Source organism: Eublepharis macularius, chromosome 5 (assembly GCF_028583425.1).
Source record: "Eublepharis macularius isolate TG4126 chromosome 5, MPM_Emac_v1.0, whole genome shotgun sequence".
Classification (NCBI taxonomy): Eukaryota; Metazoa; Chordata; class Lepidosauria; order Squamata; family Eublepharidae; genus Eublepharis; species Eublepharis macularius.
In genome coordinates this window covers 14,089,824-14,116,055 of record NC_072794.1, presented here as the reverse complement: position 1 = coordinate 14,116,055, position 26,232 = coordinate 14,089,824, and the positions used below count along the sequence as shown (strand labels likewise).

The 26,232-nt window shown below is 44.9% G+C and overlaps 1 protein-coding gene across 1 annotated transcript; it reads left to right on the top strand.

Annotated features, from left to right (window-relative positions):
- UBXN6 (UBX domain protein 6) lies at positions 1-26,232 on the top strand. Its single transcript, XM_054980937.1, has 11 exons — positions 1-171; positions 11,158-11,318; positions 13,504-13,565; positions 14,313-14,444; positions 14,538-14,635; positions 18,028-18,103; positions 19,066-19,150; positions 21,299-21,518; positions 22,533-22,663; positions 23,858-24,003; positions 25,762-26,232. The coding sequence occupies exons 1-11, from the start codon at positions 89-91 to the stop codon at positions 25,876-25,878; spliced, it is 1,311 nt and encodes a 436-aa protein (XP_054836912.1). The 5' UTR covers positions 1-88; the 3' UTR covers positions 25,879-26,232.

Below are 26,232 nucleotides of genomic sequence, written 5' to 3'. Positions count from 1 at the left end.
CGAAGAGTGTTGCTTTGTTTTGTTTTGGTTAATTGGGGGTGGGGGAGGGGACGGGGCGCGCGCGGAAGTTTTTCGTCGAGGCGCCGCCATGAAGAAATTCTTCCAGGAGATTAAAGCCGATTTGCAGTTCCGGGGGGCCGGCCCGGGCCAGAAGCTCACCGAGTCGCCTCGGTAAGCCCTTAATGGGAAGGGAAAGCCTCAAGAGAGTTGAGAGTAAGGGGGTGAAAAGGAGGGTTGCCAGCTCCAGGCTGGGAAATTCCTAGAGATTTGGGCGGGGGGGCGGGCGAGGCCTGGAGAAGGCAAGGTTTGTCGAGGGAACTCAGAAGAACTGATCTCTGTGGCTCGGAGATATCCACTGTAATTTCGGGAGATTTCCAGTTACCACCTGGAGGTTGGCAGCCTTAGCGAGGGGAGGGTCACAAAGGGAGAGCAAATTCGGGACGGAGGCATAGACCGTAGAGGTGAAATTGGGGGTTCCTTGGTGTGTAAAAAAGAGTGGCTGGAAGGAAGGAGAGGAATGAGTGATGGAGTTTGCGGGAGGAAGAATGGTACTGCCAGGGGACTGAAATATTCTAAGGATGTATGGAGAGAGTATAATGGGGAGAGACTGACTCGGAGCCAGGGCATTTTCTTGGCATGCAGAAGACCCAGTTGAAAAGGATCAGGTTGTGAAAGTTAGCAGATCCAGATTGGGAAATTCCTGGAGGTTTGGGGTGGCGCCTGGAGAGGACAGAGTTTGGTAAGGGGAATGATTTCAGCAGGGTATAATGCCAGAGTCCATCCAGATTTGGCATTTTCTCTAGGGAACTAATCTCTGGAGATTAGTTGTAATTTTGGGAGGTATCCAGGCTCCTCCTGGAGGTTGGCAGCCCTAAAGACCTGTGCTTGAGATTCTAAAGAGAGCAGGCAAAACAGACCTTGTTGGACCAAGAGTCTTATTTAGTAGAAGACAGCTTTTTGTGTTCATGAGAATGAAACTCTGAAGAGGAAAGTGCTCCATTTGCTCCCTGTCTTCCTTAAGATTTCTACCATACCCTTCTTCAGAGGCTAGGCTAGTGTACTGGCTTCTTTTTCCATTTATGTTTTCACAACAATCCTGTGAGGAAGCTTAGGCTGAGAGTGACTGGTCCAAGGTAACTTGATGAGCTTCTATAGCAGCATGGGGGTTTGAACCTGGCTCTACCAGACCCTAGTCTGACCCCTACACATTGTTTGCTCTTTGTTATGAAACTTAAGGCACAGTGAACATGTTTAAGTGGTTGGGTTGTGAATCAGCACTCAGCTGGTTCGAATCCCACTAGTTCCATGAGCTCAGCAGGTGGCCTCGGGTAAACCACTCCTCTCAGCCACAGTTGTATTGTGAGGTAATAATAACTCTACCTTTGTTCACTGCTCTGAGTGGGGCACTAATCTGTCTAGAAGAGCAGTATACGTGCGCTGTTTTTATTATTATTAACATTGGTGGGGTGGGAGAGTGATGAAATGATGGGGGAGTAAATGAATGCGGTTTCTAAGTAATATTAAATTCGGGTGGAGATGCTACGAAGGATTGGTAGGATAACATTGGTGAGAAGTCTTGAGAGATTGGCAGGGTGGTGGTGAGGGTTATATTATATGGAAAAGAGAAATGGTGCCAGTAGGTGGAAACAAGGGAGATTGAAAGGAATCTGGATTTAGAAAGAGCAGGAGGCGACACAGAAGAAAATATTGCTGATGGGGAGGAGTAAATGTTTTTTGGCAGGAGATGGTAACTTTGCCCTGGGCGGAATGATGGGCTAGAGAAAGCAGCAAAGGTGGAAAATGAAGGGGTTCCCAATTGTTTTTTGTTTTTATTGATTTTAAACTGTTCACCGCCCAGAGCCCCTGGGATGGGCGGTATATAAATTGAAATATATATATTAAAAAAAAATTGCATGATAACCCTGTGACAGAGGCTAGCGGAACGGCAATATCTAGTTTAGTTCATCCCATGCACTTGCTAGCATAGCAGGAGGTTTGAACCTGGGTTTTATCTGCCATTCTGTCTGCCTGTACCACATCTTCTTTAGCAGGTAGAAAGTAGGAAAGTAAGCTAGAAGGGTTCAGTAGGCTGAAGCTGAGATGAGGGATGGTGGAGACATTGGGAGTTACTGGGGAAGGGGGGAGTCTTTCTATTGCATTTTATCCTGTTCTTATTCTGAGAAGCTCAGAGTGGCGTTTTGCTTCTGCAACAGCTCTGAGAGTTAGGCCAGGTTAATAATAACAACAACATTCGATTGATATACCGTCCTTCGGGACAACTTAACGCCCACTCAGAGCAGTTTACAAAGTATGTTGTTATTATCCCTACAACAAGCACCCTGTGAGGCAGGTGTGGCTGAGGGAGCTCCAGAAAGCTGTGACTAGCCCAAGGTTCACCCAGCTGGCTTCAAGTGGAGGAGTGGGGAATCAAACCTGGCTCTCCAGATTAGAGTCCTGCCGCTCTTAATCACTACACCAAACTGGTTGAGAGAAAGTGGCTGGTTCAAGGTCACCCAGCCAAGCTGTATGGCCAACAGTGAAATCCTAAGCAGAGTTAGTTACTCCAGTCTAAGCCCATTGATCTCAACTGGAATGATCACAAATTTGTGGCTGTGCAGGTGGAGTGAAGCATTGTTGGGGGTGGGGAACAGAGCAATTACACAGCAGTGGATGGAGACCAAGAGGTCAGTCTAGAGCCCCCTTTCCCCCCCAAGGAGAAAGCCACCTGCAAAGCTGGGTCCCCTGCTTATGATGGCCTGCAATCCACACCACAGGGCATTGCAGAAGGGTGGTTCCAGATTGTTCTTTGCAAGTGAGCCATGTTTCTCCCTGGTCATAGATCCAGAGGAGTTAGCCGTGTTGGTCTGAGGTTGCAAAACAGTAGAGTCCAGTAGCACCTTTAAGACTAGCTAACTTTATTGTAGCATAAGCTTTCGAGAACCACAGGTCTCTTTGTTAGATGCATGGGGGGTATGAAGAAACTGGCCAGAGATCTATAGGTAGAGATGAGAGGGGGAGGCCTGAAGGCATTCCATTTAGATCCAGCAATGGAGGGAAGGGGTCACACCCAGCCTGGATTGCGCACTCCACCTCTTTCATGACGTTTGCAACTGATTTACCTTTTCATGGCCCTCAATCCCTGCACCCTCTTCCCCCTCCCCTCACCACCTATATAATCTCTGGCCAGTTTCTTCATACCCTTCATGCATCTGACAGAGAAAGCTGTGGTTCTCAAAAGCTTATGCTACAATAAAGTTAGTTAGTAGAGAGTCCAGTAGCACCTTTAAGACTACGTTTCTCCCTGTGGGTGAAGGTGGCAGAAGGTTCCCTGGCTAATCTGATGCACGCTGTTCTTTCCTGACAATGGCTGCTCCGACTTGGAAAGCAAAGTGGAAATGGTTTGCTTGTCTTCTTAAGGCAGGCCTCCCCCATCACTTGCTGCAGTAAATCTCTTAATGCAATTTACGTAAGAATGCTTAGCCAGTTCTATCAGAGGCCTTGGCTTACATAACTTAAAATAACATAGCAAAGGTCGTTAAAGATCCAGAGGATCTGTAGTAGCCAAATAGTAAAGAGTCCAGTAGCACCTTTAAGACTAACCAACTTTATTTTGGCCACAGTTCTGGTGAAGAGAGCTGACGAAGAGAGCTGTGCATCTGACGAAGAGAGCTGTGACTCTCGAAAGCTTATGCCACAATAAAGTTGGTTAGTCTTAAAGGTGCTACTGGACTCTTTGCTAAGGCTGTTAAAGTAGCTCATTTGAAACCTTCGGAGGCACATTGGAAAGCTACAACCCCAAACCCTTTTAGCAACTGTTCCTCCCCACCCACCCCCATTTGAATCCTTCTGAGTTTCTGGGCTGCTAAGAACTTGGAGACTTTCCCCCCTCTCATGGCTATGGGTCATCTTGGGCCCCTTTGTGATGCTGAGGGTGGGAGGGGTTGTGACACTCTTGGGGGCCCTGGAGTCTGGGGAGGGGGTGACGCTGTACTGACTGCTTTGCTGAGCCTGGGTTTAGTCTCAGAATGAGCTAAGTGTACCCCATTAGTATATATGCCACCCCCCACACATCCTCATTCCTGGGTTCCATCTTGAAGGTTGCCCTGAACTGCTTGATCTATATGAACAGGTTTGTAGTTATGTTGGGGGCAGGGGGTGGGTTTCTGAGAGGACCTTGGCCAAGACGGCCCAGGTATTTAAGTAGCTGATTGCCCGCTCACATATTTTTTTTAATCAATATATCTTTATTAAAAAAATTATAACAATAAACTATTAAACTATATACAATCATGAATTTGCAGTCATACAAGAAGTTAATACTAAAATCCGTTAATAAATACATACATCAAAATTAATAAACACATAACATGTCATAATAAGTAACAATTGAGTGCATTTTAAAGCAGTTTAGAGGGTTATATCTGAGCATCTATCTGAACAAATATAAGGAGAAAGTACTTGTAAATTCTAACATCTTAAATTGACAGATTACTTATATATTTGCATATGTATGATGGCCGTGAGCGGGCAAGGAAACTTTCCTGAAGTTGGTGTGTCTTCTCTGTATGTGCATTATCCCCCCTTTTAGATCACAAGTGACCTAGATCCATGCTGGGGAGGCTGTCTAATAAATCCTTGTTTGGGGCAGTAACCTTTTGGGGGAAGGACTTCTGTTTGCAGTATTGGTTTAGAGGCAAAACACCTTCTCTGAGAAATCTTTGATTCAAATCCTGCATCAGGCAGTAACTGGCTGGCTGGCTGTTGGCAAGTGCCTCCCTCCCAGCCTTGCCCACCCATCTACAATATGGAGATAATCGGCCTTCCCCACAGGGTTGCTGTGACGATTAAGAAACAGGGAAGAATGAGTCTGTCTGAGGGTGTGTTTTTTTTTTTTTTTGAAAAATTTTTTATTGGGTTAGAGCATTATTATTTTTACATTACATTCAATTTTCCCCTAATTTTTCGTTTCTAACCCCCTCCCTTTCCCCCCCCTTTTGTTGACTTCCAACAGCTTTCCCACCCTCTGTCCCTTTTCCCTTACTTCTATAAAATTCATCTGTCTAAAACAAATATACATTCTCCATTATATTAAGCAGTACATCTTTAACTCCTTTACTTATTATACACCCAAACCGTACGTCTTTAGATAAACAATTTATCCCATTTTCCAGTTTTGAATATTTCTATATATCATAAACCTATACATCGTAAACCATAAAAATTTCCCACATTTAAATCAAACAATTTGATTTATTCTCTATATATTACTCATTTCATCTTTTTATGGTAATTCTATCTAACTTATCACATAATCAATCAATTTAACTCTTCTATGCATTCAGTTTGGTGCATATAAATCTTATCAGAGAAAGAAAATATTGTTAATTACTCAATCCTCATGTTTAAACCTTATCATTAATTATTCTCTATCAGTATTCTATCACTTAATCTTTACATATCTATATATATCTCGATCAATTAATCTAACTGCTTATAAATTCACATTTCTCTTCCTCCCCCGGTAAAGTCACCCCTCTCTTTTATACTTTTATTATACTTCAGTAGTTCTCAAACTGCCACAGTTTTCCTCCCACCTCCCATTTCTTCTCCAGATATTGTTTCAGCTTCTCCCAGTCTGTGTTAAACTGCCCTGAGTCCAGATCTCTCAGTTTTCTTGTCATCTTGTCCATTTCAGCCATGTACAGCAATTTGTAGATCCAATCTTCAATAGTTGGCACTTCTTGTACTTTCCATTTCTGCGCATACAAAAGTCTAGCTGCTGCAGTCATATAAAATATCATCGTCCTATGATGGGCTGGAATTCCCTCCATTCCCAAGTTTAGCAGCAGGAGTTCTGGGTTCTTATTTATTTGAAACTGTAAAATTTCACTCATTTCTCTTATTATTTCCCCCCAGAACTGCCTAGCTACCTCACACGACCACCACATATGATAGAGGGAGCCCTCATGCTTCCTACATTTCCAGCATTTGTTAGAAGTGTTCAAGTTCCCTAGCGCAATCTTCTTTGGTGTCATGTACCAACGATAAATCATTTTGAAAATGTTCTCTTTGATATTAATACATGTCGTTATCTTCATTGTAGTTTTCCACAGGTATTCCCATGCCTCCATTGTTATTTCTTTATTAAAGTTTATAGCCCATTTCACCATTTGTGTTTTAACTGTCTCATCCTCGGTATACCATTTCAACAGTACTTGGTATACCTTGGATATTCTTTTCTTGTCTTCTTTAAGAAGGGTCTGCTCTAGTTCCGAGTTCTCTGTTCGTATGCCCCCTTTTGCAGCATCCGAATTGTATAAATCTCTAATCTGTCTGTACTGGAACCAATCATAGTTAGGTGATAGTTCCTCTTGCGTCTTTATTCTAAGTTTAGATACTTCAGTTTTAGTTATTTCTTTGTACGTTAAACATTGTTGTTCATTATCAACAGCTCTCGGATCTATCACCTCGTATGGAACCACCCACAAGGGGGTTCCTTCTTGTAGGTAAATTCTGTACTTCTTCCAGATTGTATATAAACTTCTCCTTACAAAATGATGCAGGAACATCGAGTTGACCTTTACTTTGTCATGCCATAGGTATGCGTGCCATCCAAAAAATTTTTTATATCCCTCTAGGGCTAATAGTTTCTTATTCTTTAATGTCATCCACTCTTTTAACCAAACTAGGCAGATTGCATCATGATAAAGTCTCAGGTTGGGCAGTTGCATTCCGCCTCTTTCCTTTGCATCTTGTAGAACTTTTACTTTCACACGAGGCTTCTTGCCTGCCCAAACAAAATCTGATATTTTCCTCTGCCATTTTTCAAATTGTTTAGAGTCTCTGATGATTGGTATTGTCTGTAGCAAAAACATTACTCTTGGTAACACATTCATCTTAACTGCTGCAATCCTGCCCAACCATGACAAATTCAGTCTATTCCATTTGATCAAGTCTCTCTCTATCTGAGTCCATAATTTTTCATAATTGTTCTTGAACAAATCTATATTTTTTGCAGTCAGCTCAATTCCCAAATATTTCACCTTACTAGTTACTTCACAGTCCGTTGTTTCCATTAACAATTGTTGTTTCTGCTTAGTCATGTTTTTGCATAATATCTTTGACTTCTTTTTGTTAATGAAGAAACCTGCCAAGTCACCAAACTCCTTGATCTTATCTATCACTTTTGGCATGTTCTCCAATGGATCTTCTACAATTAACATTATGTCATCTGCAAATGCTCTAACCTTATATGAATAGTCCTTTATTTTTATTCCTCGTATTTCCTCATCTTGTCGTATTTGTATCATCAGAATCTCCAATACTAAAATGAACAACAATGGAGATAACGGGCAACCTTGTCTTGTTCCTTTACTAATCGTCAATTTCTTGGTCAGTTCATCATTCACTACAATTGCTGCAGTCTGGTCTCTATAAATTTCTTTAATTGCTCTGATGAATCTTTCTCCCAGTTGTAGCTTTTCCATAGTGGCAAACAAAAAATCCCAGTTTAAATTGTCAAACGCTTTTTCAGCGTCTACAAAGAAGAAACCAACCTCTTTATCACAACGCTTGTCATAGTATTCAATAGCATTGATCACTGTCCTTAAATTGTCTCTTATTTGTCTGTCCGGCAAAAAGCCTGCTTGTTCTTCCTCTATGACTTCCGAGAGCCACCCCTTCAGTCTCTCCGCCAATATCTTCGCAAAAATTTTATAATCATTGTTAAGTAATGATATAGGCCTGTAATTTTTCACGTTAGTCAGATCTTGGCCCTCTTTTGGGATCAATGATATATTCGCTTCGCTCCAAGTGTCTGGAATTCTTTGATCCCTGAAAACTCCGTTCATCACCTCTTTTAGGAATGGTGCCAGTTCGTTGGCCATTGTCTTATAAAATTTAGCCGTAAGTCCATCTGGCCCTGGCGCCTTTCCTAGATTTGCGGATTGTATTGCCTTACTTATTTCTTCATCAGTTACTTCACTGTTCAACTTGTCTCTCCAAGCTTCCGAAATCTCTGGAAGTTTAGTTTTCTCCAAATATGATGCTATTGATTCTTTGGTTACTTCTTTTTTATTATACAGCTTAGCATAGAATTTATAAAAGGCTCTACTAATGGTAGTCTGCTCCAGGTACGTTTTATTTTCTTCACAGATTTTATTTATTATTTTCTTTTCCCTTTTCTTCTTCAATTGCCATGCCAAATATTTTCCAGGTTTATTAGCACCCTCAAAAGCTTTTTGATTCAGTCTTTTAAGGTTCCACTCCAATTCTTTATTACTCATTGCTGTTAACTGTTCTTGAAGAATTTTGATTTCCTGATGTATTTTCTTTTTCCCTGGTCTCTTTTTTAACTGTGCTTCTTTGGCCTTTATTTTCTCCTCAATCTCTTGTCTCTTCTCCTCTTTCTTTTTCCTTGCTCTGCCATTTAAGTCCATTAGTATGCCCCTTACAACCGCCTTGTACGCGTCCCAAACTTTACTGGTTGGTACTCCTTTATTCACGTTATATTGTATAAAAAACTTTGTCTCTTTTCTCAATATTTCCATATTCTCACTTTCCTGTAACAAGTCCTCATTTATTCTCCAGGCTTTCCTTTTTCTCCTTTTTCCAAATTTCCACATAATTGGATTGTGATCTGAGCCTACCATCGGCATTATTTCTACCTCCTTAGTCCATAACGCTAAGTCCTTTGAGGCCCAGATCATATCAGTTCTTGATAATGTAAGATGCCTTGCAGAATAAAAAGTAAACTGTCTGGTTTTAGGATATTCTCTCCTCCATACGTCTTCGAGAGTCTCTTGTTGAATCAACTCAAAAAAAAGCTTTGGCAATAGTCCTCTTTTCTTTTGTGCTGTTGTAGTCTTTTTGTCTAGTTCCAAGTCTGTCACTCCATTGAAATCTCCAGCAAGAATTATCTGGTCATATACAAGATCGTCTAAATGCTTCCTTAAATCCTCAAAGAAGCTTTCCTTTGCACCGTTAGGTGCATAAAGTCCGACTACCAACACTCTCTTTAAATTCCAATTACATTCCACTGCTACAAATTTAGCTTCAACATCTCTCATAACAAATTTTGGCTGCAGCTCCTCTTTTATGTACAACACCACTCCTCTTTTTTTCTTGTTAGAGGCCGCTACAAATTCTTTGCCCAATTTTCCAGATTTTAAATATTTTACATCCTGTTTTCTAATATGGGTCTCCTGCAAACAAACAATATCACATTTTTGTTTTAGTAGCCAATGAAAAATATTTTTCCTCTTATTCGGTGAGTTTAGTCCATTTACATTCCAAGATAATACATTACACTCCATATTCATGGTTTTGTTGGTAAGTCTTTTTCATTGTCCTTGATAAATCTCTCCATCTCCCGCTCAGATCTGATGCGTTTTTTTGCCCCTCCAAACTCAAAGGACACTCCTTCCGGTAACTCCCATCTGTATCTGATATTCATGTCCTTCAAAGTCTGAATTAGCACTCTATATTTTTTCCTGTCCAGTAACACTGATCTGGGCAGTTCCTTCATTATGATAATCGTCTTGCCATCAATCTCCAATGGATCTTGAAATTGTTTTGTCACAATCCTCTCTTTCATGTTTCTAGTTGTAAACTGCACAATCACATCCCTTGGTAGTTTCCTCTGGGTTGCAATTCTCGAGTTCACACGGTACGCCACATCTAGGATAGCCACAATTTCCTCCTCCTCCTTCCCCAGGTAATCAGCCAACACCTCAGTCATCTGTTCTTGCGCTGACTTCCCTTCCACTTCTGGCAGACCACGAAAACGAAGCTGCTTCTCCATGTGTTTAGTTTCTGCAACTGACATCCTCCCCTTCACCAGTCTCATCTCTGTTTGTTGCGTTTCTATTAAATTCTCCATCGCGTCTTCTACTGTTTTAACTCTCTGCTGCGTTCCTTGTAATTCACTACTAATCGTTTCCACGCCTTTTTTCACTTCTGACAGCTCCGACTTTACTGTCTGTGTAACTTCTTTGACCTCTTTAATAAGCTCCAATTTCGTGTCCTTAAGTTCTTTCATCATGTCTATAAGCTTTTTGTCCAAATTTTCTATTGCCGATTGCCACTCTTTTTTCGACATCGTGGGGCTTGCTTTAGCTCGCTCCCACGAATCTGCTCTCTTCCTTAGCTCCGTGGCGTATGTTTAAACGTTTTCCTTTTTTTCAAATGTCCCAATCTTTGCCAAAATTAATTTTTTGTATCCAAAATGTCGGGCGTCTTTTCTCTATGGTTTCTCTATGTTATTGTAATCCAAGATGGCCTACTTCCTCTTCCGCTGAAGCCGCGACCCTTCCCCTTTCAAAAATGGCGATTCCCTACTTCCTGTCCGTCGGCAAGGGCCGCTTCCCTCCAGCCACTCTATTGTTGTTACGCACTTCCTGTCTCCCGTCTTCCCACAGCAGGTCTCGCGATGGTGTCTTTTTCCCACAGCTCCAAAACCACAGGTATTCAAAACAATAGTCCGATTTTTGCAATAACTTCTTTAAATTTAGTCTCTTTTAAAATACAACTCCTGCCGAGTCTTCACCTCCTTTTCACTAGTCTGTTGCAGTTTAAAAATCTACTTTCTTTCCTCTCTGTTTTTATCAATCTGTCCCGTTTCAAGAGATAGCGATCTTTACCTTCTCTTCAACTTTCTCGGGTTGTAATCGCTGTTTCGATCTTAAATTCTCCTCTCGACTTCCCTCCCCGATCGAAGCTTGGGTATGTAGGTCTTATGCCAGCCGAATTGGCCCCAAAACTGCCGCAGAGATTATAGCCGACCCGTCGCAAGGTGGGACCTCAAGGATCGGGGGGGAGACTCCTTGAGTAGAGCCCCCCCTCGTCCGAGATCTAGCTCACCCTAGGGTCTTGAGCGTTCTTTGCCTGCTCCCCGCCTGAGAGCAGTCGGCCGCGGGTTATTTTCACCCCTCCGGCCGGTTAAAACGGCAGTCTGGTCAGCTCCGCGAATGGAGCTGCGTTAGACCTCCATGAATCCCAAACCGGAAGTCTGTCTGAGGGTGTGTTTGAAGTGCTTCATATGGTACTCAGTATGTGTTAAGTTTTTCTTTCCTGGCTGCTCTTGGAATCCGTTATGGGGGATCTTCGCTTACCAGGCTCACTGGCTCTCCTGTCTTAAGCATGTTTTCCCCCCACTAGGGAAAGAGCCCCAAAAGAGAAAGCCAAAGCTGCAGACCCCCCTAAGTCTCGCCAGGGGCCCACAAATGAAGCCCAGATGGCAGCGGCCGCAGCCTTGGCCCGACTGGAGCAGAAGCCCAGGCCTCGGCCACCATCATCCCAAGATGCAATCAGAAATCAGGGTAAGTGCTGCTGGGGCTCAGGTGGGGGTTTCGCATCCATGCTAGGCTGGGGCAGGATCCAGCTTTCTGCCATAAGAACGTAAGAACAACCCTGTGGGGAGCAGATCAAAGGCCCATCTAAGCTGAGCTTCCACTTCTGACAGTGACTTAGAGAAGCAGTCCAGGATGGCCACAGGCTCGCCTCAAAGTGGGTGTCTGTGGCATTTGATGGTTCAGAGGCAGCTTGCTTTTCTGCATAGAGGCTCCATTGACTGATCTTGGCTAAGAGCAGTTGATGAACCTTTTCCTCCATGACTTTGTCCTTTAGAGCTGGCTGTTTTAATGTCTTTTTTACGGCAGTGAATTCCACAGGTTAACTGTGCACTGTCCTGAATCAACTGTCCAAGAATTTAACTAGGTGACCCTAAATTCTAGTATTATGGGCACAGCCACCCTTTCTGTATACAACACATACTTTCTGTATAGTTTTATTAACATAAAGAAAGGGTACATGTGTGCATTTATTCAGAAGTACACACCTAACTCTTAGATCTTTTTAGTAAGTCTCTCTCCCCACACACATAGAGACATGTTCATGTATTTGAAATGGAAGTGATATGATTTTTAAAAAGGGTGGCGGTTCTAAATTCAAAGCTTCACTTTTATTAGCTATAACCAGGGCTCATTTTGAGGGGGAATGCGCAGGAACGCAGTTCCAGCAGTTCCCCAAAGAGGTCACATGACAGGTGGCCCTGCCCACCTGACTTTCAGCCATTTTGGGCACGGATCAGGCCTCTGACGGGTGGTGGATCATTCTCCCACTCAGCAGCAGCCCGATTCTGACCATTTGGGGCCCCTTTTCAGCCCTGAATGGCCAGGATTGGATCTAAAACAGCCAGGATAGGTGATGTCAGGGGGGCGTGGCATATGCAAATCAGTAATGCTAATGACACTTCCAGTGGTGTCAAGGGGCGTGGCATATGCTAATGAGTTATGCTAATAAGTCCCTCCAGCTCTTTTTCTACAAAATGAGCTCTGGCTATAACGGATGGAAGTAGAAAGGAGGCAATTTTAAAATGTAATGCAAAAGCAGTATGACAGTTTGCACCCTCTCCAAGTGTGGTAGTGTAAAAAGCGTACCCTGAATGTAAGGAAAGGTAGATTCAGAGAAGGAGAGGAAAAGACAGCTGTTAGAGCACAGATCCTCAGTAGGAGGACTGGGCATGGAGAAGGAGGAACTAAAAGCGTGGGAGGGAGACCTCCACTGCTGGGTGTGGGAGAGTAGGGCAGAGGTGAGCAGGGAATCTGTGGGAGAGTAGGAGCAGCGCAGGGCTGAGCTAGACTTGGGGAGGGTGTGGGGTTGAGGTGGGAAGAGAGCTGGTTGGGAAGGGAGAGGGATAGAGGAGATACGGCCAGAGCTGAAGGTCAGCCAGGGAAGGAGGAACTGCTGACTTGGGAGCAAAGTTCCTAGTAAGAGGCAGGAGTGGGTGAGGAAGATAATACTTGTCCTACTCTGGAAGTGTGTTACCTTGGAGCTGCAGTGTGGAGGCGGGAGGACAGTTTTGGGGTTAAAATGATCTAAGTTCTCGGGGTTTGAAAATCCTCCTTTTGACTCCAAATTTGCGGGGGTTTGGGGCACCTCATTTAAGAGGAAGGAAAGGGATTATCTCGTTGAGCCGGGTCATTCTGGAGTCAGCGACCAGTTGGGTACTGGAGATGCCTCTTTGTTTTGAGGTGGCAGGCTTTCTGGTGGAGGGATTTCACAATCGGCTTAGTTTTTTACAGTGAGTCAGTGTTGGGTTATTTTTATTGATGAAAGAATGACTTAAAATTCTCTTGGCGTTGTCAAGGGAGAATCTGAACCGTTCTATACAACTGGCTTCTGGGACGCAAGAGTGTGTTTTGGGGATAATGTTTATCATGTCCTATAATATGCTTGAAAGTGTGTGCTGCCTGGCTGAGATTGCAAACGCTAAAAGAGTTGGCCAAATAGCATTTCCCGCGGTTGCCGGTAGCTCCTTAACTGCTTGGTGACTAGCAAAATTGGGGTGAATTATATACAAGAAACAAGGTAGTAAATTGGACTAGCGTTTTAATTTTTTTGGACATACAGTTCACTTACAACTTCTGAATGCACCCGTGCCTCTCCCTTTAGAAAATCTGTTTGCTGTTACATCTGCCGTCTTTTTCTCTATGTTACCTTTAGTGAAAAAGGAACTAATGAGTGAAGCCGCTGCGTGTGACAAGGAAGCATCTTTGGATCAAAAGGTAGAAAGGACGTGGAAAGAAATGGAGTTCAAAATATAGGGGAGGGGATGTAGCTTCTGTTTAAGAAAAACCCCTGAAGCGTAAGAGGCCACGGAGTGAATTGTCTTGGTGTATTTATTACTCTGGAGCTATCAGAGTGTTTCCATAAGTTAAAAGCTGTCAGTTATGCTTCGTTCCTCTGTTGGTCTGAACCTTCTGCTCCACTGTCAAACCTAGGTCTGCATTTTGACACATAGAACAGACCTGGAAAGGATCATAATCTGTCCCAATTACTAGTAGGAGTTTTGTCAAATCTCTCTGCATTAGTTGACCTTGGGCCCAGTTGTGTGTCAGCCCAGTCTCCCTTGCAGGGTTGTTGTGAGAATCAAATGAAAGGAAGGCAGTACCGTGTAGTAGTTAGTGTCTGATTAGGATCTGGGAGATGCAGGTTCAGATTCCCATTCTGCCATGGAAGCTTCCTGGGGGACCTTGGGCCAGTCGCACCCTCTCAGTCTAACCTACCTCACAAGGTTGGTGTGAGGATAAAGTAGTCGACAACAATATGAGCCGCTTGGGGTCCCGCTTTGTGGAGAAAGATAGGGTATAAATAAAGTAAATAAATATCCCTGTATTTTGAGGTATGGCTCATGGGGAGGCCCCAGAGGTGCCTTGTGGGGGCTCCAAATAATACCTGACAGTCCCAATTCATAACTCCTGTTTTTTCTTTTTCGTGCTGAATATCTTAAATCCCCCTACTTTTCCCTCTAGAATTCTTTGCCCGCTCTTAAGGAAGACTCATCTACCTTCTCCGTCTCTGGAATCTACTTCATTTGTCCATTAACAGGGGTGTCCGTCCGGAAAGACCAAAAGGAGGCCCACATCCGCCAAGCCATCCAACAGGTCAGTTTCAGGAGGTGAGCGAGAGTGGCACCAGCCTTCCAGGCATAGCAGTTGCTCTCTGCCTTTTTCTGACTGGCCTTTCCATTCCTCCAGCATGCTTCCCAAGACCCTGTGGCTGCTTCCATCATGGAGATCCACACTTTGAACAGGGACCGGGAGAAGGTCAAGCTCGGGGTGGAGACCATTGCCAAGTAGGTACCTGCTGTTGATTCCAGCCAGTGCTAGTAATCAGATCCATGGCGCACACCAACTTCTCTCCTACATGATGCCCAACGCTTTGCGTCCTGTACCTTGTTTCCACTCCTGCTTCCTTCAGCTGCTGTGGAGTGTGTATTCCTCGGGAGGCAGGCACTTCTGCTCATGCAAGAAAAAGAGGAACAGACGTCCACAATGGACAAAGGAAGTCCTAGTGGAAACAATGTGTTGGATCCAAGCCTATTACTCTTTCTTTCAGACAGCAACCTCCACATCTAACCCTAAGCGGCGATTACTGTGTCTGACATATGTAGGTCAGCAAAGTAGCAAGATCCGGAGGAGTTAGCCATGTTAGTCTGTAGCAGCAAAATAGAAAAGAGTCCTGTAACATCTTTAAGACTGACCAACTTTACTGTAGCATAAGCTTTCAAGAATCACCAGTTCTCTTCGTCAGATGCATCTGACGAAGAGAGCTGTGGTTCTCGAAAGCTTATGCTACAGTAAAGTTGGTTAGGCTTAAAGATGCTACTGGACTCTTTTCTATCAAAGTAGCAAGGTTTCCTAGGTGTGCCCATAAGTTCTCAGCCAAACATGGAACTTGGAGATAGCCAGCAACATTCATCCCAAAAGGTTCAGCAAAGGTGATGTCTTCAACGAAGCTATCAAATATTAAACTAAATGATGGAGCATTGGTAGCAAGAATGCTCACCTCCCGAGGAATACACACCCTGCAGTGGATTAAGGAAGTGGGAGTGGATTTTGAAGACTGCAAACTATACCACGCTGATGAGACTGAACTGTGCAGTTCTGTGCTTCTCCTTGGTCCATCAGGTATAAGGGAGACTGCAGCAGTTTATGCTTGTGCCCAGGAGCTTGGCATCAAGATACCGAAAGACTTCTTGCCACACAGTAGAAGGTAGATTCCATCCCAGCTGGGAGAAGCAACTTGGTCTCTTCAGGTGGACAAACAAGTTGTAAATGTTTATGAAGTCATGCTTTTTTAAGAGCACTAATTCACCAAACAGATTATCTCCCAGAAAAAAACAGCCTCCAAGGAGAAGACTCCAAAACCAACCAGAAGAGTTCGATTAACAAAAGGCTTGGCATCCAAAATGTTAGCAAATTGTCAAAATCTCTGCCAAATACAATACCAAGAAGTAAACAAAAGAAAGGATGGGAAACTTATCTGAGGATGAAATTTCAGATGAAATTAATGAAAAGAGGAACTGGAGAAGAGGAGAATCAAGTTTTAAAAAATGCCCAATTCTGTCATCCTCTTTGAAGGGGTTGGTCTAATTATTTAATGAAGATGTTGGATTTGTACCGTTGCCTGTTAATATACTCTTAGAACCGGCTCCAGTAGATAGTCCTGCACTTAAAAGGATTATGAGAAGTTCTTCAAGTGTTGCCCCCCTTGATAGGCAGTCAGTTCTGTAAAAAAGTCTGCTCACCCCAAGCACTGAAGAAATATGGTATGGCTTTATTGGGTAATGGTGACAAATTTAAGAGTGAATACAAGTATTCTATGTCCACTAATGTATCACTGGACACACATAGCCCATGTTTAGAGGAAGAAAATGGTGTATGCAAACTTGCAACTGGGGCACAATGGTTTCTAAGCGGTGGAATGCCTGCAAGAGAGAGACACTCAGCTCACGCCTTCCCAGTGCCTAAATTCATTATGTGGATTTTTGGAGAATTGATCTCATTCTGACTGTTGTTTAAAAAATAAGTCTCAAGAACCAGTCTTGTAAATATGAGGAATTCTTATTTAGATGATAGGCAAGAACAAAAATAGTCTGTTAAGAGGAATTCAGCAAAGAGTGCAGTGGTTGGCAGAATTCCCGAAGCTGCAGCTAGCTAAAAACATTCAATAAATGCCTTAACTATCTTTCAAAGGTTATCCAAAGCTGCCTGAATGCTGGGAGAGTCTTTGGAATGGGTGGATTTAAAGAACATACTTTTTTAAAAAAATGAGTCTGTTTACTCTTGGTCCATAAACTTCAGCATTCCCCCAAAAGCCCAGAAGAGGGTGGAACTAATCAGGGCTGTATTTTCCAGTAGAACTCCTTTAAATCTTGGCAACAGCCAGCCAGTATATAGAATCCCTGCCTCCTTTCCACAGCATTTGTAAAGAAGAGCAAGGAATTCACTGTGATTTTCCAAGAGAAGCTTTGGCCAGTCTGGTAGCTGACTTTTCTTGAAATGGTTGATGTCGCTAGTCTCTTTGACCATATAAAATCATTTTCAATTTTGTTCAAAGGGCTGTTTATATATTTTGAATATTTATTTGAAAAGACAAGGTATCTATATCCTACTATATAAAAGGCGAATCGTGTTCCAGACAATTCACTTCCTACCCTGGTATGCCTCCAGAGGGCGCTGCTGTGGAGGGAAGCCCAGATGAGGCAGCCCATCCCTCTGAAAGCGCACCACAGTGGGAAGCCCAGGCCGGGATCAGGTGTAGAGCAGACGGCAAAGCCTGACCCCCGCCTTCACCCAGCTGGGATCAGGAGTGGAGCAGGTGGCAGTGCCCACCTTCCTCCATCACCCAGCTGGGATCAAGAGCGGAGCAGCTGGCAATGCCTGCCTCCCCTTTACCCAGCTGGGATCAGTAGCGAAGAGGTGGCAATGCCTGCGCCTCTTCATCCGGCCAGGATCAGGAGTGGAGTAGATGCCAATGTCTGCCCCCTGCCTTCACCCAGCCAGGATCAGTCACGGAGGAGGCGGCAATGCCTGTCTGTCTGCCCTCCCCTTTCTAGAGCCCATTGTATTTTCCCCCACAACGGGCTTTGTTGCTAGTCTACCATAATGGTGCAATTTGCCATACAAATGTGATCTTCCTTAATGTAGCAAAATCTGCCCCAGCATTGTTCATCTACAGCCTGTTGTCACATCTTTTCAGGCTGTGGTTTCTGTTTTCAAGTTCTTTTCATTGCCAGCTCCATGTGTTTAGCAGTAGGTGGTGAATTTAAGCTGCTTTTCTGAAGTCCACCTAAATGTGTGAGTTACTATGAAAATATTAGTCAAATGAATTGACTGCCAAACATCTTGGGTTGATGTGTGTGTGTTGGCAGGCCAGTGGATTTATCTCCAAGATGGTAATATATCTAAAAGTCACAGTTTCATGTAAGTCATGCTTGTATCAGCCGTTTTTTGGGGTTATAATAATATTTATTGGTAATTCGGAATATTTTGTATTTTAGTACTAATGGTAACATTTCTTGATGCTTAGATAGGGAGCTGCAACACCCACTTTCTTGTGAGTAGCTGAATTTGAAATCCCCATGAGCCTTCCTTCGAAGTAAATATGCATTGAGTTTGGGCTGTGGTAACATCCACAGCCCAAACTGTGGTAACATCACGCCATTTTCTTTTTCCTTGCCAGGTACCTTGATAACATCCACATTTACCCTGAGGAAGAGAAGTATCGGAAAATCAAACTTCAGAACAAAGTGTTTCAGGTGGTTCTCTTTTCTGGGGAGGGCTGGCCCTTGTACCTAAGCAGGAAATCGAAGCTGCCTTAAACCGCACTGCTGCCCTCACCACCCAGAGAATCCTGGGTACTGTAGTTCAGGGGGAGTATGGTGCAGACCGTTCCGTGCTTCAAATGCAAAGGAATCCAGGCTGCTTCGAAACAAGACAGAGCGCATTCCCCACTGGTATGCAGCGCCTGAGGCAATCCGCTCTCCATTATTTGGCAGAACCAGGGTAGAGGGAGCTTGTTTGCATCTGGTGAACTTTTCCTGAAATCCCATCCCCAGTTCTGGTACATCCCTGTTCAAGCACCCATCTGGTCCAACCCCTGGCCCCAAAATTTAGGACCTGCAAAGTGTGCTTAGCGTCATGCAGCAGGAGTCATCCTAAATGAGGCTTTCTGAGTGCCACCGATCTAAGCACATATTTAAGTCCTCTCCTCACCCCCAGTTAATTAGGACTCCAAAATTTTAAATTATTCTGCTCAACTCATTTTTTTTTAAAATGACCCTTTTTTAAAAAAATGAGCTGTCATTTTTGCCATGTGTTTTGGATTCATAGGCGTCATCGAAACATGCAGCCCGTGAAGTGGGAATGTCATGGCAGTCTTGGATATAGAACACTGTGCAATTAGAAAACTAGCTAGTAAAGAGTGGGCTGAACTGGAGCCTTTCTCCTTGATCTAGTAGATTTTGGATTGCAGGGATTCCGTTTATTTCGCACAGTGAAATACCACTGCAGTCTGAAGTGGCACAGTTTCCTGTCTGTGTTTCATTCTATCCCAAATATTTTGGGGTCTGTTTGTATATTGCAGCCATTGCTTTCTCATCTGCCTATCAGGGCTTACTGAGAAAGGTATGGCAAGAAGCTTCATCCCGTGGGATATTATGCAGGAATGCAACAAAGATACTAAACTTGTGTTTAACTTCAGTTCCTGCCCTCCCCCCAGGAAAGAATCCACTCTCTGGAAGGGACAGACAACTTTTTCCAGGCTGTTGGATTTGAAAAGAAGACCTTGAACGTTCCTGGGCAAGGTAAGGTGGAGGGGCTGAGAGAATGCGCAATAAATCAGAAAGCCCCTGGTTTGAATCTTGCCTTGCCAACAAGCTTCACTTGACCTTTAGCCAGCTGCTCTCTTCTCCCCTTCTCCAAATCTGGGGACAGTATCATTGGGTTATCTCAAACGACCTTAGCGAGGATTGCAAACTGCACAGAGCACTTTGAATGCTCCCAAGCGCTATATGAATGCTAAGTAAGAAATGTAGCTCTGATCAGATGCATGACGAAAAGCTGTGGCTCTCGAAAGCTTATGCTACAATAAAGTTGGTTAGCCTTAAAGGTGCTACTGGACTCTTTACTATTTTGCTACTACAGACTAACGCGGCTAACTCCTCTAGAACTAGTTTCAAGTAATTCAGCGTGAGGCAGTGTCTCTCTGGGGTTTTTTTTTGATGAAACACAAGTTCCTTGGTTATTAACTGCCTCCTTGACCTTGATTTTTACACTTCATTTAGGGAGTGTTTTTTTTAAAAAAAGCTCCCGCATTTGCCACCAAGTGTGGAAGGGTCATCCTGTCCTTCGTCTTTGAGCATGTGAGAGGGCATTTGCTTATTCCTACTAGAGCTCAGCTGAGTGAGGTGGCAAACAGAAGAGGCAAAGCCAGCACAAGGCTCCAGAGACCTAGAGGGCTGGCATCCCGCTCCTACAACCAGTTGCGCACTACACATTGAATGGGTGATGGCGGTGACTGAAGAAAGGGTTAATCTAGGAGAGTACAGTGGGCACATCACCAGCAATGACTCTGGCTGCCTGGAAACTTCTGAACTCTCCAGGGCCAGCAGCCCCTCCCCATTCACCACTCTCCCAAACCTGTGCTGAATTTGGGGAGTGTTCCTTGTAGGATGCCTTTGAACTTACCTCTTCTGTGTTGAAGCTACATGGAGGTTGGCATGTTGACAAAGCCTTCTTAGTTTGGAGAAGGGAATACGGGAGCCAGGGTGGATGTGAGCTTGGATCTATTCAAACGTTGCTGTCCACTATCCGTGCCATAAGGTGGAAGAGGGGAGCTGGGAGTGTTTAAAGCCCTTTATGGAGTGGGGCCTGCATACCTGCCTCTTCCACTGTGACCCCCATAAGGCCTTGCGCTCTTCGGATATGCAGCTTCTGGTGGTCCCCGGCCTGCGGGACATTTGGCTGGCTTCAACTAGGGCCCCAACCTGGTGGAACACTCTCCCAGTGGAGATCCAGGCCCTGCCGGACCTTTTACAGTTCTGCAAGACGGATTATGTTCCCCTGGGCCTTTGGTTGAGATCAATGAACTGCCACTTTCCTGTTTGCCACGTTCGGTGCTCCGCTGGCGGCTGCCCTGGGCCTGGTTTTTAGACACTTACTGTAGCCTGAATTGTTTATGGCACCATCTTTTGTATTGTTTTTATATAATTTTAAATATGTATATGGTTTTTAATGTATGTTGCTAGCCACCCTGAGTCCGTTCACAGGGATGGTGGGGTATAAATTTGATAAAATAAAGTAATAGTAATAGAGGGTCGAGGAAGGTAAGCTACCATCTTTTTGTCTCTCCACTCCTTTTCTGGAAGCCATATGACCCCACATAATGTAGGAAACCCAAGGTTGTGTCTTGGCTTCCTACTCTTCAAATAGAATCAGATGATTAAAGCCCCCCCTCCCCAAACCCCTTCTGCTCAAACCATATCTTCCACAACAAATCAAATCATGCTAGTTTACTGCTGGCAGAGGACAGGTATGGAATAGAAAAGCCACCAAAGAAAGAGTTCCAGTTTATGAGGCCTCCTGGCTCTTTTAAGCTGAGAGGCACTGGGGATGTCACTTCCCAGGAACCCCAGCAATTGTCTGAGCCTGCTGAGAAGAAACCAACAGTATCTAGGACTTAAAAGTGAGGCCTGGATAGCCCCATCATCCATGCTAGCCGGGGGCCCGGAGCGTGTCATACCCGCAAGGTTCTCTGACTCCTCAGTGAGCAGTTATGAGATGGCTTTGAAATTAGGGGAGACCTTGGCCCAGTTTGCAATTTTCTGCTTGTCTTCTGAACTCCCCCTCCCCCTGCCAGGTTTCTGTTTTGGAACTGGCTAATGGATGCATTGAAGGGTGGCAGAGTGCTAAAGCCGTAATGTCATGCTCTTTTTCTCCACCTGCCCTCCCAGAGGCTGCAGAGGACTTCTATGTGCTGAAGGAAGAAGTCTTGGAGAAGCTTGATGACCTCGAGGAGCAAAAGGAGAAGCTCCTGAGGGCTGAGCCAGTGCGGGCCCTGCTGGATCGTCAGCTCCGTGTTTTCAAGCCATCCCCTCTGGCCTCCCACTTTGAGCTGCCCAGCGACTTCTTCAACCTGACCACTGAGGAGCTGATACGTGAAAGACGACTCCGGTAAGCAGCTGAGTTGCATGGGGCCAAGAACCCGACGCTGGTGTGGAGGTGGAGAAACGAGAGGCGGTGTGGTTATGGGCTGCAGAAAGCTAGGGCTTTCAGAACAGTCACTAGCTTGTACAGCACACCGGATTCTGCTCAGCTGGTTGTTTGCGGCAGGTCCCGGTTTCAGTCCTTAGCATCTCCAATGGCAGCCAATTGCTGCTATTAGAGACCGGAACTAAGATCGAAAGCGGCTTCATTTGGCAATTGTGTCATGATGGATACCACAAATGCCACCGATTGCTTTAAATGCTTTTATTCTAAGCTGTTTGGAGAAGCAGTTGAAAACATTTGAATCCTGTTAAGAAGCCTCTTAAATGTTTAGTGATCTTAGGGGTTTTTTAAAGGGATTTTTAAAAATGTACAAACACCAGCAGCCTTTAAGCTTTCAGGAAAGGAAAGATTAACAACTCAGCTGCCTCAGAAGATCCTTAAAAGCAGCGTCTTATGTTGTAAGGGAGGTCTTTGGGGTGGGGTGAAAAGGAAGCCTTTGCCAGCAATGGGGGTTGAGCAAAACAACCCTCCAGTTCCATAGAGAGGGGTGGCTAGATGGGACTAAGAAAGGAGCAGAGGGGGAAAGGAGGAAATAGAGGGCTAAGGAAAGAAGGGGTGGGAGTTGGGAGGCACTGCTCAGAAAACAGAGAGGCGGGATGGGGTGGGACAAGAGAGGCAGATGGCCAGGGGCTGCAGGAGTGAGACACTGGACCCTGGAATCCCTGGCTGTTTCCAGGTACAATTCAGGCAGCTGCCTGGCTGCTGCCATTTGGCCTCTTCAAATACGAATCTATAAAGGGTGCAATGGATAGAGAAGGCATTAATTCGGACCACATGCTTTCCTTTGCTTTGGAAGGGCTTGTTAATTTTTTTTGGCTCTGGTTTAGAATTATTTTTATTTCTCCTTGCTTGTCTCTCCCTGTCCCTTTGGGTGTATGTTTCCATTTCCTTCCTCCTCCGGCCCCCTTGCCTCTGCAGGGCAGAAGCTGTTGAGAAGGCCTCCATGCTGAGAACGAAGGCCATGCGAGAGAAAGAAGAGCAGAGAGAGATGAAGAAATACAACTACACGCTGCTGCGTGTCCGTTTCCCAGATGGCTACATCCTGCAAGGTAAATGGGGCAGTCACGAGGTCTCGCTGACTTCAGAAGGGAACCAGACCCAGCTTCAAACATTGGGGCTTAGCAGAGCAGGAGCTGGCTGCATTAGTTTTAAAGATACAGGTATGCTGTTAGGGGGTGATCTTCCCTTGGTTATTGTCCACTGGTGTCCCCTGCCCCTCACAACTTTTATCATTTTCTGTAATTATAAATGAGGGAACTTAGCTGTAGTTGGATCCAAACATTCTAACAGGATGCCTGGCTATGTTCTGCCCTGTATTTGGGTCCCAGATTTAAAAAGCTTGGAGAACAGAGTGAGCACAGGCTTGTGAAGAATCCAGGCTTCACGCCCTTCCTCCCTAGGCTTCATATCAGTCCTGAATCTCTCTGCACGAGACACCTTGGCGAGTGTTCGTCAAGTATAGGGAGATGCAATGTTAGTCAGGAAGCGTAGTTTTAAAAGATGGAGCCTGCGGAGATCGCTTCTCAGAAGGTTTTGTTAATTTCATCTTCACTTCCCCAAAGGGCAATCAGAGGGCAGCGAGGAATGGAAATGGGCTGGAGCTGCTTTCTGGAGCTGGGCTTGGACCTGGAGAGGTTATAGCGGGCTGAAGTGTCCCTTCTGGCATTTTGCAGCCCCTTCACGCAGCTCCATATAGCAAAGCCCTGCCACCAGCTCTGTCTTTTTAAACTACCCTTCCCAAGCTAACATTGCATCTCTCCGCGCATGCTCTTCACATGTCAGATGTCTCATGTAGAGCAGACTCTCTGTGGATGGAACTTGACTGCCACCTTTTCTCACTAACTGAAATCAGCAACCAGTCCCTCAAGAACAGCCCTTCCTGGTCAGAGGCTGCAATTCCCACGTTAGTTTGAAATTTCCTTGTTCTTTACTGTGTCTTGCTACGCCTACTGAGCTTACCACTTCATGCATCAGGCTGGGTGAGCTCTGATCCTGAAAGCTTCAGCCACACAATGAAAAACTTCAGCTTTGGCTGCAGCAGACCAAACTTGGGCTTGTTTATTTACAATTTCTTCTTCCACCTGCACAAGCCGAGTCTTCTCGTGCAAACGGTGCTTCTCTGGGGGACAGAATCTGCCACTTTTTGGCACCTCTATTTTAATATGTAAGCAGGGCACAGGGAGATAAACCTGCTCAGAAATTAGTAGGAGGAGACTCAGGCTGCTCGTTTGGTTCTGTTGCAGGGACATTCTTTGCGCGGGAGCCTGTCGCAACCCTTTACCAGTTTGTGCGGGAGGCTCTGCAGATTGACTGGCTGCCCTTTGAGTTGCTGGCCCCTGGGGCCCAAAAACTGACAGACGAGAACGTGGCTTTCAACGAGTGCGGGCTGGTAAGCTGGGCGTTCTTGCTTCAGTGGTTTCTTGCAAGTGGAGGGAGATGGAATTTGTGACTCGCTTCTGGTTTTAACTGCAGGGCAAAAGGAATAGACTATGCCCTGTGTACTCAAGACAATGGTGTTAAGCTAGTTAGAACTAGATCTGTGGATCTGATGTCAAGAGCAACCTAATGTGGGGATAAACTGCCTTGAGAGCATGTGCCTTTTGAGCTTCCCTTCTTGATGATCTTCATGCTTGGGGTGGCTTTTTCAGCTATAAGTCCCGTTGCAAGACTGGCAGGGGAGGGGCTGGGAGTCTTCGGATGCACGTAGACATTTTCTGAGGTTCTGTTTGGTCAACCACAATTGGTTTATCTTGCAATTATAGGCCTGTCATCCTATAGAGGTTCACCAGAGCTGTTTTCTGAGATCACAGCAGGCTTTACCTTCCCTAATTTCCTGCTCAGTTACGAGTCACTAGTAACAAAGTCCGTAGTGGGAGGGCTGGCAGGCGGGCATTGCCTCCTCCGTGACTGATCCTGGACATGTGAAGGGGGTGGGTGGGCATTGCCTCCTGCTCCACTGCTGATTCCATCCAGGTGAAGAGGGGTGGGCATTGCTGCCTTCTCCACGCCTGATTCCAGCGGGTTGAAGGAGGTGGGCATTGCCACCTGTTTTGCTCCTGATCCCAGCTGGGTGAAGGCACGGGGGCAGGCATTGCTGCCTGCTCTGCCCCTGATCCCGGCCTGGGCTTCCCGCTGTGGCATGTTCTGTGGAGGTCTGGCTGCCTCATTTGGGCTTCCCTCCACAGCAGTGCCTTCTGGAGGCACACCAGGGTATGGTTGTCTTGAATACACTTAGCCTTTTTATATAGTAGGATAGGGGTTAGAAACCTGCATTTTGTTTATATGAAAGTTCCAATCTGTAGGTGCTCTTTGTACCTGTGGAATCACACCTTAATACCAGTGCCCCAGTATGTTACATCCTCAGGAAACATAATCAAATTATCTGAAAGAATTTCTAGCAGCTTGGGAGCCGTTCATGACTGCAACGGCAACTTGAGTGCATGCTCAAGTGTATTTGTCGTCTACCCCCCCCCTCTAAATGTAACTCTGTCAGGCTGTAAAAAGAACCTTAAGTCTTTTATGCAGATCTAAATCACTGTATTTGTATATGAAGAAAAGTGTGTGTGTGTGTGGGGGGGGTGTCTTCAAATTTTAACAGTACATGCGACACCATCTGGGAAGCAGCAGTGTTTGAGAGGGAAATGAGTCTTTCACAAGAGCAACAGAAGCTTTTGGCTTCATTGAGATGGCTCACTTAGCGTAAACTGTAGTTTATTCAGCTAACCCTGGTTCATGTAGCAAATGATTAAAACTCTAACCAAAAAGCACAGTCTTCTGCTGCCAGTGAGAGCCAACTACGGCTAAAACAAGGGGCTTTTACCTTGGCACCTCTGAAGACACCCTGGGCCACTGCAGTTATATACTGGGTGCAGCTTTGTGTAAGACTGCCCATTTGTGGCCCCTCTTTCTAACTGGAATGAGCAGGCTGGCCAGCATTTGCATGTTGTGCTAAACTGGAGTTGCACTAAAGCATGGTTTAGTGACACATCTAAATGCTGCTTTTGTAGGTTTGTGATAATTAGCTAACAGGTTCTTAAAATACCTGCTGCTTGAGTCAGCAGGGTGAAGGGGTGAGGGGGGGGCCAAAGGGATTAAAAATTTGTTGCACTCTGAGTAATCTCAGTTTTAAATCCTCCACTCCCCATAGGTGCCTTCTGCACTTCTGACATTCGTGGGGGATGAAGACATCCTAGCAGACATAAAAGAGCAGATTGGCTGTCTGCTAAAACCGGACCTGCTCTCAGACGTACGGATTCTGTCCTGAAAATAAAACGGGCCCACTTCTGTTGTGTGTGTGGTTCCCTTCTCCCCATGTCAAATGAAAGCTGCTTCAGACACTTCTGTATCTCTTGTCTCGTGAAACCTAGCGAGAAGGAAGACTGACCTATTTAGAGCTTGTTGGTAGGAAGCTGGACTTGGAGAGGCCTTTGGGAGAATGACAGGGCATACTTCACCGTACGGAAACCAGTTGAGCTGATTTGCACATGTTTTTGAGGGGGCTTTTTTAAGTGCTGCTTCTCTCCCCCCTGCCTATTTATAATATTACCTGTATGTGACAAATGCCCTCTAAGAGGACTTCAGATCCCAAATAAAAGCATCGCTGCACAAAAAGGTGAAA

What these genes read in the sequence shown, in the direction of transcription:
- UBXN6 (XM_054980937.1), top strand. Translation starts at nt 89, where the DNA reads ATGAAGAAATTCTTCCAGGAGATTAAAGCCGATTTGCAGTTCCGGGGG. An exon ending in AGATGCAATCAGAAATCAGG is followed by an intron (nt 11,319 to 13,503) that starts GTAAGTGCTGCT and finishes TGTTACCTTTAG; the next exon opens with TGAAAAAGGAACTAATGAGT. An exon ending in GGGGTGGAGACCATTGCCAA is followed by an intron (nt 14,636 to 18,027) that starts GTAGGTACCTGC and finishes TTTCCTTGCCAG; the next exon opens with GTACCTTGATAACATCCACA.